The 13,304-nt window shown below is 38.8% G+C and overlaps 1 protein-coding gene across 2 annotated transcripts; it reads right to left on the bottom strand.

Annotated features, from left to right (window-relative positions):
* Positions 1-621: 621 nt before the first annotated feature.
* On the bottom strand, positions 622-13,090 carry gtf2e1 (general transcription factor IIE, polypeptide 1, alpha). Of its 2 annotated transcripts, none has more exons than XM_079463869.1 (5): positions 12,981-13,090; positions 11,665-12,247; positions 3,570-3,771; positions 2,686-2,915; positions 622-1,807 (listed from the first exon to the last, which is right to left on the bottom strand). In XM_079463869.1, the coding sequence occupies exons 2-5, from the start codon at positions 12,110-12,112 to the stop codon at positions 1,353-1,355; spliced, it is 1,335 nt and encodes a 444-aa protein (XP_079319995.1). In that variant the 5' UTR covers positions 12,113-12,247; positions 12,981-13,090; the 3' UTR covers positions 622-1,352. The 2 variants fall into 2 exon arrangements, with proteins under 2 accessions (XP_079319995.1, XP_079319996.1); XM_079463870.1 differs by having other exon boundaries at positions 635-1,807; positions 12,878-13,016.
* Positions 13,091-13,304: the final 214 nt, after the last annotated feature.

The following is a 13,304-nucleotide window of genomic DNA, read 5'->3' as shown; positions in this document are numbered from 1 at the left end:
TAATGTAGTAATGATGCAGTGAATCCATCAATTCTCAGTTCATTGGTTCTCACAGGGCCTCTTTCCATTACGGGAAGAAACCTTTCGACATGCCCAGAGCAGTGACCTGTAGACAGCCGTACTGGACTGCACGCAGAGCTGCTCCTGTAATGTGAAGTGACAGCATCACTGTTGCTTTTCTCCCTGGCTGTGTGTCAACACGGCACCATCTCATCCACAGCTGCACCAAAGCTCATCCCTGCATACTCCGTGTTCCCAATTCAATTACATTCCCACACATAAAAGATCCGTTCAAACATTTTGGGATGGATAAAAGCTATCATTTCTGTTCTGGCCAAAATAAATACATTCAAATGCAAATAATAGGATTCTTGATGATGTAAAGCATCCATTTTTTATCTGCTTAGATTTGATGGTTTTATTTTGAAAAGCATGAAAGCTGTAATTGAGTTTGTGTCTCTCTTGCATGCACACACGCTGGGTTTTCATGTTTTATGAGAACTTTATAATGACTTTTATACTGTACAAACGGTATATTTTATCCCCAAACCCCTCATCTTAAACCAAACTAAACCTTGTTGGTCCACACACTGTAAGGTTTAAATAGAACACACACACGCGCACACACACATTTATGAATATGCTGATTCACTCCTAGCTTTTATTGCAATAAAACATTAACAAAGACTTTACCGATAACATATTTTTTCCACCTATGAACAAACAAACTTAAGCCAATAACATTTTATTCAGAGATCAGCGAACAAAGTTCTCATCTCTCATCTTTATAAAGAAAGCGATTACACAACAAACAAATGATAACTGCACAATTTCAAGCCCTGTTAAATACTGTTCAGAAGACGTGGAGAAAGACGCAGATGAGGTTTTGGTCAACATTACAAGAGAAATGCTTTTTTCTTGAGTGCAAATGTAAATCTGGTCAAAAGAGCCTTAGTACTACTTCTGTTTGAGTGAAACCATCCCAGAGGTCACTGCTGCGCAACACTGTTATTTGTTCTGAATGTGGTAAGCACAAACAAAAAACTATTACAAGGAAAACCAGTTGTGTGGGCATGTGCCATTGTGTGTGATACTCTTGTTTACAACCGTGAGGACAGATACTTGTGGTAGTGGTTTGAGCATTCCGCAAATTCGGTAAATGAAATCGTTTGAGAAGAACTATTTCAATGTTTACAAAACGTTTAACACTCGTTTTTCGGCTTTGGCACACCACACAACACCATTTGAAATGAAGTGTGCAAAGGATACCGATTAAATATATATCCTGTGAAAATCAGTAGAATACAGAAAGAATGAGCCAGTTTAGCAAAACAGGTTTAGAAACGATCTACTTAGAAGTACATGTCCTGGAAGAGGTTCTGACCCATCTCAATGTACGCCTCTTTCTCCTGAGCGCTCATCTGTTCCACCAGCTCGGGTTTCTGGCTCACATCTCTGTACGAGAAAGGCCTTCCACCTACCATAACCACAGGATCATCTCCGACCTCCTCAAACTCATCATCATCTTCATCCTCCTCCTCAGCTTGTCTACCTGGCCGTAGAGCGGCGGCGGCAGCATTGTGTACCAGAGCCTGTGGTGGAGGGTCCTCGTCCGATTCGCTGGTATCACTGTCAGAGTCGCTGGCATTAGCTGCAGGAATGGATGGTTTGGATACGGCAGCGCCTCTGGATCCAGCGGCGCTCTTAGTCTCATGAATGAGGAGAGCCCGCATAACCTCCTCGTTCTCATCCTGCGGGGCTGCTCGTCCAGTTATGTTCTCTTGGGATGCCATGTCGTCCTCGCCAGCTGGTGTGGAAAAAATAAAGGAAAAAGATACGACTCAGGACAAATTCTTGCGAAAACATGAAAACAGGCCGCAGCAACAGATGCAGGGTGGTTTAAAACGTCCCTCAATATTTGATTCTAACTCCTTAAAAATATAATGAGGCACTCATTATTAATTCATCATGATTTGATGAAATACATAAATCATTGCCCTCATGTGTTTAATGTTATGGTTATTGCAGATTTAGGAGTTAAAGGTACAGTTCACCCAAAAATGATAATTCTGTAATTATTATTCTCCCTGGTGTCATTTAAAACCTGTATGACTTTCTTCTGCAGAAGAACATAAAATAAGATATTTCGAAGAATGTTGGTAACCAAACAACGGCATTCAACCTATTCACTTGCATTGGTTTTGTGTCCCTCCAATAGAAGTGAATGGATAATGGCGTTTTTGATCACCCAAAATAGCTTCTTTTGTGTTCTGCAGAACTCATATTTGAAAATTTTCTTCTGTTGCCGACTGCACTGCTAAATCTGGTCATTTTATATGCAAAACACAGAGTAACTGCAAGTCTCAACTTTCATTTGTTGCCCTTTTTGGAGCTAGCAGGGAAGGGCCCCTTGTGTATTCTGCTGTGTATCATCTTTTGTGCTCCACAGCAGAAAGACTATAATACAGATTAGGAGAGACGTAAAGGTGATGACGGCAGAATAAATTATGAAAATTTAAATTTTTGGGTGACACGTCCCTTTAAACCAATCAGAGCCCTTAGGCTTCTCACTGTTCTTGTAGCACCGGAGCATGAATGTGAAAGATAACAATAAGGCAAAATTATGTTAATATACACCCATGAAATTACCAACATTTATAATACAATGTAGCTGATTTGACTCACGGTGCTTTAAAGCATCTGTGTCACTGTATGCCCCCTGCACGGTGCTTTCCGTCAGCCACACTGGCCTCTCTTTGGGGGCTATCTGGCCTGTCTGGCCAGGCTGAGGCTCCTGATCCTCCATGCTGATGACCACATTCTGAGTGTAGAGGTCATACGATGAGCTCTTGGTTTTCCATGTTTCCCGACCAGGTGCACCAGCTCCTGCTAAGGCCTGGGCAGCTCGCTCTCGACTACAGACAGAAGCAGAGATACATTTGCTTTAATGAATAAAAATGCACGTATTTTGTTATTGGCATTTGGCTAATATAACGTATACTTAAGAGTCCCTGTGATTCAGAAGTTACAATCATTTTTACTTCTGTATTCTAACGCATTTCGTGAGTGAAACGCAATTTCAAATGAGGAAAAAATTGTGGCCGTGGCTTGTTTTTTCACAGTGATTTGATTGGATTTATAAAAACAGACGTTGCATTTTTAAATAGAACTAGGAGCAGACTGACAGTTGAAGGGGAGGAGTTAACAGATGCTCCGCCCAAGCCGACTAGTTTACGTCATTTGAAACGGAGTCCCTAGGGCGTGAGTGCATTTTCAGATTTTAACTGAGGTTAATGAATTTTAGAAAAAGAATGACCCAAATTGGTAAGCTATTTACAATAAATGCTGAAAGATTTCATTTAAAAAAAATTAATTGCAATTTTAAAACCTTTATGAACTCAGTATCACTGAACAAGTGTCAAACTGATAACAATTAAATATCTCTGGTTTTGTTCAAATTTAACAAACAGATTATTTGCATGTAAATAACATCTGCAGTTCAAAGACTCTGGGTCACAACCACTGTTCCCCAACACAAACACATAGTGTATACTGGGAGAGAAGCTGACCTCTGTTTCAGAGCTGGGATTTCTGACGGCTCTGGCTCCAAGAGTTCATGAGACAAGTTGATGTCTTCAGTCTCTCGTAGCAAAACGTAGATGGGCTCTATCTGTTCGTTGAAGCGTGCCACCAGAGTGCGGGCATCTTTCTTTGGCACGGCCGATTCGTCTTCTTCCACCTCCGTTTGACAGAAGGTACAGCAGAACTTTTCTGTGTTCATAACAAGATCCAAATCAATACAAAATATATTTAAGTTAAAGTCCACATAAATAATATTATACACTAGAACAGTGGGTCTCAACCTGTGGCATGTGTATCACCCCTGGTGGTAAGTGACAGAAATGATATATTAAATAGATTTAGTATTTCATGTCAATGTTTGTAAAACTTTACAATGTATTTATTAACATAGTCAATGCATTAGGAAACATGAACTAAAAATGCAATGTTAACAAATAAAACCCAACAGCAAAGTGCTACCAAATGTTTTATAAATATATAATAAATACTTGATATATGTGTAGTTTTAATATAGTTTATGCATAAATGATTTATTGGACTATTGTAACTCATTCGTTACAAAGCAAAAGCACAAACACAGGAAAGAGCAATCAAACTGCATCACACATAACATTTTCAACAATTACACTTGAATTTTACTTTAAAATATTATTTTCTATGCCAGTAAGTAGGTGGTGCTCGGAATGTCTAATTTAAGGGGATATTTTAATTAAAAATGAAAATTCTTTCACCACTCACAAACTCTCATGTCATTCCGAACCTGTATGACGTCTTCTGCAAAACTCAAAATATGATATTTAAAGAACATTGGTGCCCTAACAACACTGGCCCCTATCGACTTCCATTGTATGAACACAAAACCACAGAGACATTTCTAAAGATTATTTTTTTCTTTGTGATCCACAGAAGAAATAGTCATATACAGGCTTTGAACAACATAGTGAACAAATAATAACATAATTTTCACTATCCCTTTAAAGGAGTAGTTCATTTTCTAAATATATTTTCATGATAATTTACTCACCCCCATGTCATCCAAGATGTTTATGTGTTTGTTTCTTTAGTCGAAAAGAAATTTCTCCATATTCAATGGACTCCAAACCGTTGTAGGTCAAAATTACAGTTTCAGCTTCATAGGACTTTAAACGATACCGGACGATGAATAAGGGTCTTATCTAGCGAAACGATCAGTCATTTTCTAAAATAAATGGAGAAGGTGAGATGGATTTTTTCACCCTGCCCTACCTACGTCAAGTGTGACCTTGTTAACTTGGTTATGTATTACAAGAAGTCATGAACACGTATTGCAGAACAGGGTCTTATCTAGCGAAACGATCGGTCACTCAAAAAAAAAGAAAATGTATTCTTTATAAACACAAATGCTCATATTTATAATGCATATACAAATGTATTCATCGTCAGGTATCGTTAAAGCCCTTTGAAGCTGCACTGAAACTGTAATTTGACCTTCAACCGTTTGGAGTCCATTGAAGTCCACTACATGGAGAATAACCCTGGAATGTTTTCATCAAAATACCTTAATTTATTTTCGACTAAAGAAACAAATACATAAACATCTTTGATGACATGGGGGTGAGTAAATTATCATGAACATTTATTTTGAAAATGAACTACTCCATTAAGTACTATCTGAAAAGTTTGAGAACCACTGTAATAGAAAACAATATTTAGTTCCACACAATAAATACACCTGGAATTCCTTCTTTTACACGACCATTTATCGTGCCCCTGCTTATGGCACAAAGACAACAGCTCATCGTTCACTCCATGCAGGTATTAAACCAGTAACCATCCTACTTGAGCCTCACCAAGCTTTGGTACCAGCACCAACATCATCATAGTCCTCATTTGCCATTGAGTTTAGTGTCTCTTGCTTAATGCATTATGGATCTATTGTTGCTTGCAAAATTCTCTTTAAATGAATGACATAACGCTGACAGACATATAACAACAGTGTGTGGACCAATAACAGTTACAACTCTATGTCATCTTGGGGAAAAGAGCCAAAATCTTTTTTACCAGAAAAGAGTAAGAACCATGACAAACACAAGGACAAACATACACACGCTTGCGGTTCCTCTGCTGGTCTGGTTTGCCATCTGCTGCTGAAGTTATTTACAGCCTTCTGATAAGAACACACACAGCATGGCTCTGAGGATGTGTGTGTGGCGCTGCCTGCTACCTGAATATAGAATTAATGTCTTGCATATGTAGCTTACGCATAGACTATGACACCAATAACTGCGGTCAGTCACATATGGTGTCGAAACTGTCGCCTTTATTTGCATGCTTTTATCATGAATGCACAAGACATGTTTGGTTTTCAAGCGGAAATATTTCAAGCAACCCAGTCCGTGGCCTTGAGGTGAATCAAACGAGTAAATGATTCGCCGCAATTTCCATTTTAAAAGCTTCGCTGGAAAGTTGACAACAAAATGTGAGCGAGCGCTGAAAAACAATCACCTTTGGCTGGGGCCTTTCTCTACAGATGTCTCCTCTGCCAATTCATGGATGGAGGGAGAAAAAGAAAACAATTTGACAAGCACAAAAAAAGACACAAAGTGTGCGCGTGTGTAAAATAAATGGCATTCAGGTGAAGGAAAGATAAAGAAAGCCTTGCGTCGCATCTGACACAGTTCCAGAGGAAATATCGACAAACCCTGACCGCAGGGAACAATTATACCGCAACCCTCCCGGTCAGTCAGTCTGTCTGGCTGCCCTCACGGACAGAAAAGAATAAAGGCATGAGCAATAGCAAGCACAAAGGTAACGGGGTGAATTTTAAACATCTAAAATACATGTGGCTGGTTCAGGAGATGCCTTGACAAACACATACAAACATAATGTACCATTCAATATAATAAAAAACTAAATATACAGAAGGCAATGGCAAGTATGAAGAATCTATCAAACTGGCAATATGGGACATGCACACAGACACACTTTCATTGTTTTCAGGTAAAAACAAACACACACACACACACACGATCTGAAGGCACATGGAACTGTTAGTGTGTAGGCACACGTTAAAGCTTTCTGTTCGAGAAAAGCGTGATGCTGTCTTTGTGTTGATAGTTTTTGTATTATCCATCAGATATGAATAGGTCTGGTTTAAATTACATAGCACTCTCTCCAATGATTCAGAGCTCTTTTGAAAGCAGGATGGCGCTTTGTTCAGTCGTCTACAGCAAAGAACAAAAGAACTTTTGTGATGAGCCCCTGAAAGTTGAATCATTTCAACATTTGAAAGATAACTTTTTCACGGGGGAGCAATTGTGACAAATGTGCTACATTGAGTCCAATTACAAGCAAAATGGCTCTGTTGTGTGTTTGTGCTAATGCTACAATAGTAATTGCAAGAAAAAAAGTTGTTTTAGACAGCATTAAATCATAACCGGAGTTTTGCGGCTCGTAGTCTATGTCTGTTAGCTCTGGGCTCGATAATATGCTTCGGTGGTTTTAAAAGTTCACAAAATGTGCAGATAAACACATTAAATATTCAAACATCTGTTCCCAGAAGTAAAAAAATGCCAACTCATCCTGTACTCCAGCTTAACCCCAATTTATCAAATCAAATATTATTATTATTTATGTTGTTTCTCCACAAAAAGACAAGATCACAGTATGCAAATTTTGCAGGTCCAGCCAGATATCGAAAATCTGTGACAAAACCTCGGAATCGTGGACAAATCATGCTCATTGTGGTCAAGTATGACCAGGTCAGTAAAATCTGAAAATATTTGCCGTTTAATCTTGTAGTGTGTTTTCATATATGGAACACATACCGCGTGTTGTCAATATGAACTAAATCCAGCCAATAACGTCGCAGAAGGCACAAACTGGTCATGTTATTTAAATACGAATACGTAAACCATAAGATATGTGCCATTTAGGTAAAAAGATAAACTGAAGCTTCCCTGTGGACTCAAATTGTGCAAAACTGTTATTTAGAAGGACTACGTGACTAAATGGACACAATTATGCTTACGCTTTATTGACATAATTCCAAATAAACTGATACATTTTGACATCCTTTCATTGTGAAAAACTTTGTTAAAAACTAAAAAGTTTAAATGATTTTAATCTACATAATATTATACTGCAGGCGCCAAACTGGTACGCATCAGCAAAGAGTCCCTGCAGATTATTTCTGATAACAAGCAAAATAAATTAAGATATTACATCAGCTAGCAAGTTAACATATATCAGGCCAATATTATTTTGGTTAACCAGTAGAACAGTTACTTGGCTAAACCTAAATGCGATAGTGACACAACCCATTCAACAAATTGTTAACTTAATACAATTATTTTACAATAAAATATTAATATAAATTAGTATTGATGTAAATAAAATATAAATACTATCCCGACAGGACAGAAAGGAGACAGGGTGAAGACATGCGAGATAGGATCAGCGAGCGATGTATGCGGCTGACCAAGCCGTATCTCCTTATCTTCCTTAACACCTCACCAATCAAAGAGATTTGCACAGATCAATCTTTTTTTCTCAAAGATGGGGGACCTGGATGGGCTTGACCAATCTCATCAATATTCTTTCCTGCTCCAGACATCACTAACCCACCTCAGCATTAAAGGTAACATGAAGAAGGGGGGTTAACAGGCAATCCCAAAACATATGTGTATATGTTTAAGCTTACCCAGAGGCCTGCATCACAAAATGATATTTATAAAATCCTCTGAGGTCTGTGGATACACAAGCCTGTGTCAAACATGACCTTACATGAGCAAATGTGAGCTCCCCCACCCAAAAAAAGAATCACAGATACTAATCCGTTGACCTTTAGATGCACTGTTCCCATATTCAGTAATCTAAAGTAAAGTCCGCTTAAAAACAGGGAAATTAAGAGACACGTGTGATGGCAAGGTCTACACAGGGTTAGGTTCTTCATCGTGGCTGTTTCATTCTCCTTCTCCATCCTCGCCTGTCTGCTGGTCCTGCTGATGTGTATCCTAGCAACAGCTTTGCCTCCCTGCCTGCTAGTTTGCTTTCAACAGACGTAAAGGCAAACACGTGCCACGCGGGTCTATTCCTACCTCTCCATTTCTTTATCCCTCATACCCCACCTTTGGCCCTGCTCTCAGCCCTCCATCACTCTCTGTCTTTCATTCCTCTTCTTTCCACTCGCTCGCCCACAACTCTCAGAAACACACATTCTCTCTGTACAGAAGAGTTCCTCTTGTCAATCAAGTACAAGTTAAAGGTCCAGTGTAGTGATGTCCCGATCCAAGTCATTTTATTTGATTATCTGCCAATCCGAGTCCCGATCCGATAGATTTATGATTATTTTCCTAGGTGCACTCTCCAGGTATATTAAGGTTATTAAAAGATTACGATTTAACAGTTCAGTATACTATAAATGATAGCCTAACATATTGTAGCAAACATAATGACAGAATTAGTCTTTTCAATAAATTAAAATAGCAGGATTAGATTAAACATTAAAATGGCCCTCTTTATCAATGAAGTATAGTTTCAAAGATTTTATTGAAGCTGGACAGGAGTTTGTCCTTGTGAGACAGAATAACAGAGCTTCATTCAACACTGCCTCAAAACTGAAAACACACAACACAATACAGCAAGGTCACTCTGTGGCATATACATCACTTTGAAATAAAGGGAAAACAGCGTCTGTGTCCTGCATCCGCTAATGCTTCTCATCTGTGTCATTAAGTTTGTTGTAAAGCTCTAGAAGAGCGCTGTATAAAGGAAGAAATCAGACGCTAACCTGCGTTCTCTATAAAAGCAGCACAGACTGAGTGAACGAGTTGTAATCTGTCCACTTTTTTCAGGGTTTGGTATTAAATTGTTATAATTGAATGAAGCTCCATTACTAATGACTTTGGGATTGCTCGAGCTGCCGACATTACAAGTGGCTGTTCCACTGGACATATCCACACTGCACTGCAGACACCGCTGTCACAGCTCGCTTATGTTTACAAAATTTACGTGATGGCAGAGGTTATGGGAAATGATCGTGCAAAATATAGCCAATACCGATCAGGTTAAACATGCCTTGATCGGCCCCGATCCCGATCTTTGTGATAGGCTCAGGACATCTCTTCCTCGAGTCATTTTTTTGGAGGATCCATTAACAGAAATGCAGTATAATATACATAACTATGTCTTCAGTATAAAGTCCTTCAGTTGAGATGTAACCCCAGCATCATGGCCAAATTGCCAGTTCACCTCTATACATAATGGCCTCCTAATTTATGTCCATATGTACTAATTGCTTGCGTAACTCTGTCTGTTGTGTGGTGGGCGTTCTGGCACAATATGGCAGCAGTGCATCATCTAAGTGGATGCTGCACATTGGTGGTGGTTGAGGAGATGTCCCCTTCTATGTAAAGTGCTTTGAGAGCCCAGAAAAGCGCTATATAAATGTAACAAATTGTTCATTATTATTATTAAAGACCTTACATCATTAAGCGTTATGATTTTATTACCTTAGAAAGAGCCATTTCAATCTACATACACCGCATTGCATGGAATTCACCATGTTGTATCTACAGTAGCTCTTAACAGACAAACTGCTCTACAGAGCACATTTCATAAATACGTTATCGCAAAGCAGCAAACACGTGACTTGAGGGGTGAGGTGTGGAGTGAGAATTAGATGGCGCTAAAAACTCCACATTGCTCTTTTGACTCTTTATACACCCTCTGTAGAATCTATAGGTAAACAAACATCTTGGTTGCAGGTTAAATTAGTAAGTGTAAAGTACACATAAATATATATGGTTTATATATACAACATGATACCAACACAGGAAGAGGAATGTGTTTATCAATTATGAATACATAATAATTCATAATAATGTTTATTTATTATGAATAATTAATCATAATTATTATTTTTCCTTCCTTGTATAGACACAAAGAGTACAGTAGTAAATGCAGTAAATGGGGTGAACTGGGGCCATGATGCAACTACTCAAAAGTACTGTTGACAGGGAGTTCCAAGTTCCTTGACATTTTATGACTAAGGAATTTATGTAAGTGCTTTAACAAAAATATGGTAATTACATTCCTGCTTTAAAGGCCTCATGTTCGCTTACCTGTCAGGCTGCTATTATAAGTGCATTACTGTTAACACATTTCCTGTTTGCTTATCCAACAGCATACTACAGATGCAATGCATAAACATTAAGTTGAAAGAACAAAAATCCCACACATAAGCTGGCTCAATATCCATGTGCATTAATGTAAAAGTGCTGGAGGAGGGTGAAGGAAATCTTTGCGTCTGTGCTCACAATCCCTTCTTATTTATTTTCCATCTAAACATATTCTGAACACGCACACACAGATGAGATCAATTATATATGACCCAAGACTGTTGGGATGGACTTACACGCATCAGACTTTGGATTTTCTGGACTCAGTCTATAATAAAAGCTTAACCAGCAGGATGCTGAGCTTCACAAACACTTCATCTCAAGATTCATTATAACACAAGTCACGTCAAGACAAGAGCCGCACTTGTCTGTGTGTGTATCCCTCCAAATACATATATAAGGATGCTGTTGAAATAAGATGTGTAAGACAGTAAGCCTGAGGAAAACGAAATGCAAGACGTCGGCGACAATGTGATGCTTTAATCCTTGCAGCTGGCTCAATGCGCTTTCATCCTGTTTATTTTTAATTCTTTTAATTTTTCCATTCCTGTCTGGGAACATTACTAATGCAATTTGACATCATCTCAACTGTGTTTAATCTTTCATCATGACATTCGCAGCGGCTGCAAAACTCTCCGAAAGCCAAATCCAGGTGATGCAAACCCTCACAATGCCTAAATGCATGTTAACACTTTACCTCTGCTGCCATCATGTGCCTACATGCAGTTCTGCCAGTGTATATTTATAAAAATTATAATTATAATAATAAAGATGAACTTTCCTTTCTATCACCATTGCTGTTTCAAAGATGAAATGTGCAGGTTGCCTAACACATTGTAAGTGGGTTGAAGTCCAAACCAGAAAAATAAAAGCCACAGAAGGTGCATATTGATTGGCGTACCCTTGGATCCCGCATACTCACCACTCATGGGGTCAAACAGCTGGTTGGCCTCCAGGTCAGTGAATGTGCTCCCGCATAAGGGACAACGAAAGGATGCTCTGTTAGTTGAGTCCCGTTCATCCGTCTCAATGCGGCGGCGCATGTGATCCAGCTTGTACTTGACCACATTAACCAGCAGCCTGTAGTTAATGAAATAATAATTGTGCCGCGTCGCCTTGCCATCGGGTGCAGTTTCCATGCGCATGCGGCACTTGACGAACTTATCAGATTTGAGAGTGTTCAGCACCGAGCGCAGCTGCTTGCGGTCAAACTTCAGAAGTTCGACCATATCCTCCTCACGGACGCATGGGTTCCGGATGAGCACGTCTAGGGCGAGAGCGTGCTCGACACCATAGAAGCCACGCACAACCTGCTTGGCCAACCGCTTTAGAGACGCAGGGACCTCTGTGAGAAGCTCTGGTTCTGTCATGATGGAGTGAGAGTAGAACTAAAAGATGGAGGGATGGCGGGAGGAAAACAGCAAGTGTTCAAGGTGGAGGTGTGACCGGATCCCGCGTCTCTGGGGTGAGGACAGGGATCAGACTTTAGGGATTTAAATAGAAATCTGAAGAAAGACAAAGAAAGAGATATAAGATGCAAATATGATCTATGAGCAAAATGTGTAGCACATAAACTACTACTAGACAGGCTGGTTTCAGGATGACAGCTTTTTTGCTAGTCTAAGGTATTGCAGCTCTGACAAGGAAGATTATTCAGGTCAAGATCAGGTCCAAGAAGCTGGTGATCTAAGAAATAGATCATCTAGACCAGTTTAAAGCCTTAAAAGTGACCATTTTAGGCTAGCTTTAAAACATCAGAAGCTGACTAGAGCTGAGTTGTATAGTAGAGAACTCCTGTAACAAGTAACTTACTAAGTAACATCCATAAAACCTGCTTTATTTATGTAATATTCTAATGTGAGACTGGAGATCATACTACAGTCCGCCAGTAATCTCTTCAGGCGTCATCCTGCATTAATCACTGTAATAGTGAGTTTAGAGACAGATTTATCGACATAAATGAACAAGAATAAAGAACAGACGCTATGTAACGTTAAATTGTTGTAGAATTCGGTTAACATCTAATTAAACATGCGAATTAAATGCGATTTTACAAGTTAAAGTTATAACGTTACACTTAAATAAAACTATGCTATGCGATAGTAAAGCTGTTTGACAAAAGAAGCTTCATATACCTCAGTGCACATTTTAATATTAGTTTATAATGTTCCTATAATGATACCTCGAGCAAAATAACAAACATAAAAAGCAAAACGAGTTAAATAAAGAAGTTCAAACCTTTAATTTAGCTCTTGTTTAGATGAGAAAGTTTCCTTATCCTGCTTCACCCTTACGCTGAGCGGAAATGACCTAGTTACTGGCCGGGTGCTGCAGAAAAAAAGTCCCGTGGCGATTTCAAGAGGATAAAACGTCCAAAATAAATTTAAGAAATTTAAATAAATTGATTTCAATATTTTATTGCAATAAGATTATTTTTTAAACATTATAATAAATAAAGTATATTATTTGTCATGAAACGATCTCTATAAAATATTTAAGTACAAAATAAAACTTATAAAGATTTTGACTCTATCCCTGTGGAAAATAAATATTATATTTTCC

The sequence above is a fragment of the Barbatula barbatula genome (genome assembly GCF_947034865.1).
Source record: "Barbatula barbatula genome assembly, chromosome: 9".
NCBI classification, from domain to species: domain Eukaryota; kingdom Metazoa; phylum Chordata; class Actinopteri; order Cypriniformes; family Nemacheilidae; genus Barbatula; species Barbatula barbatula.
Note: the sequence above shows the minus strand (reverse complement) of the source record. Positions and strands in the feature narration are given on the sequence as shown.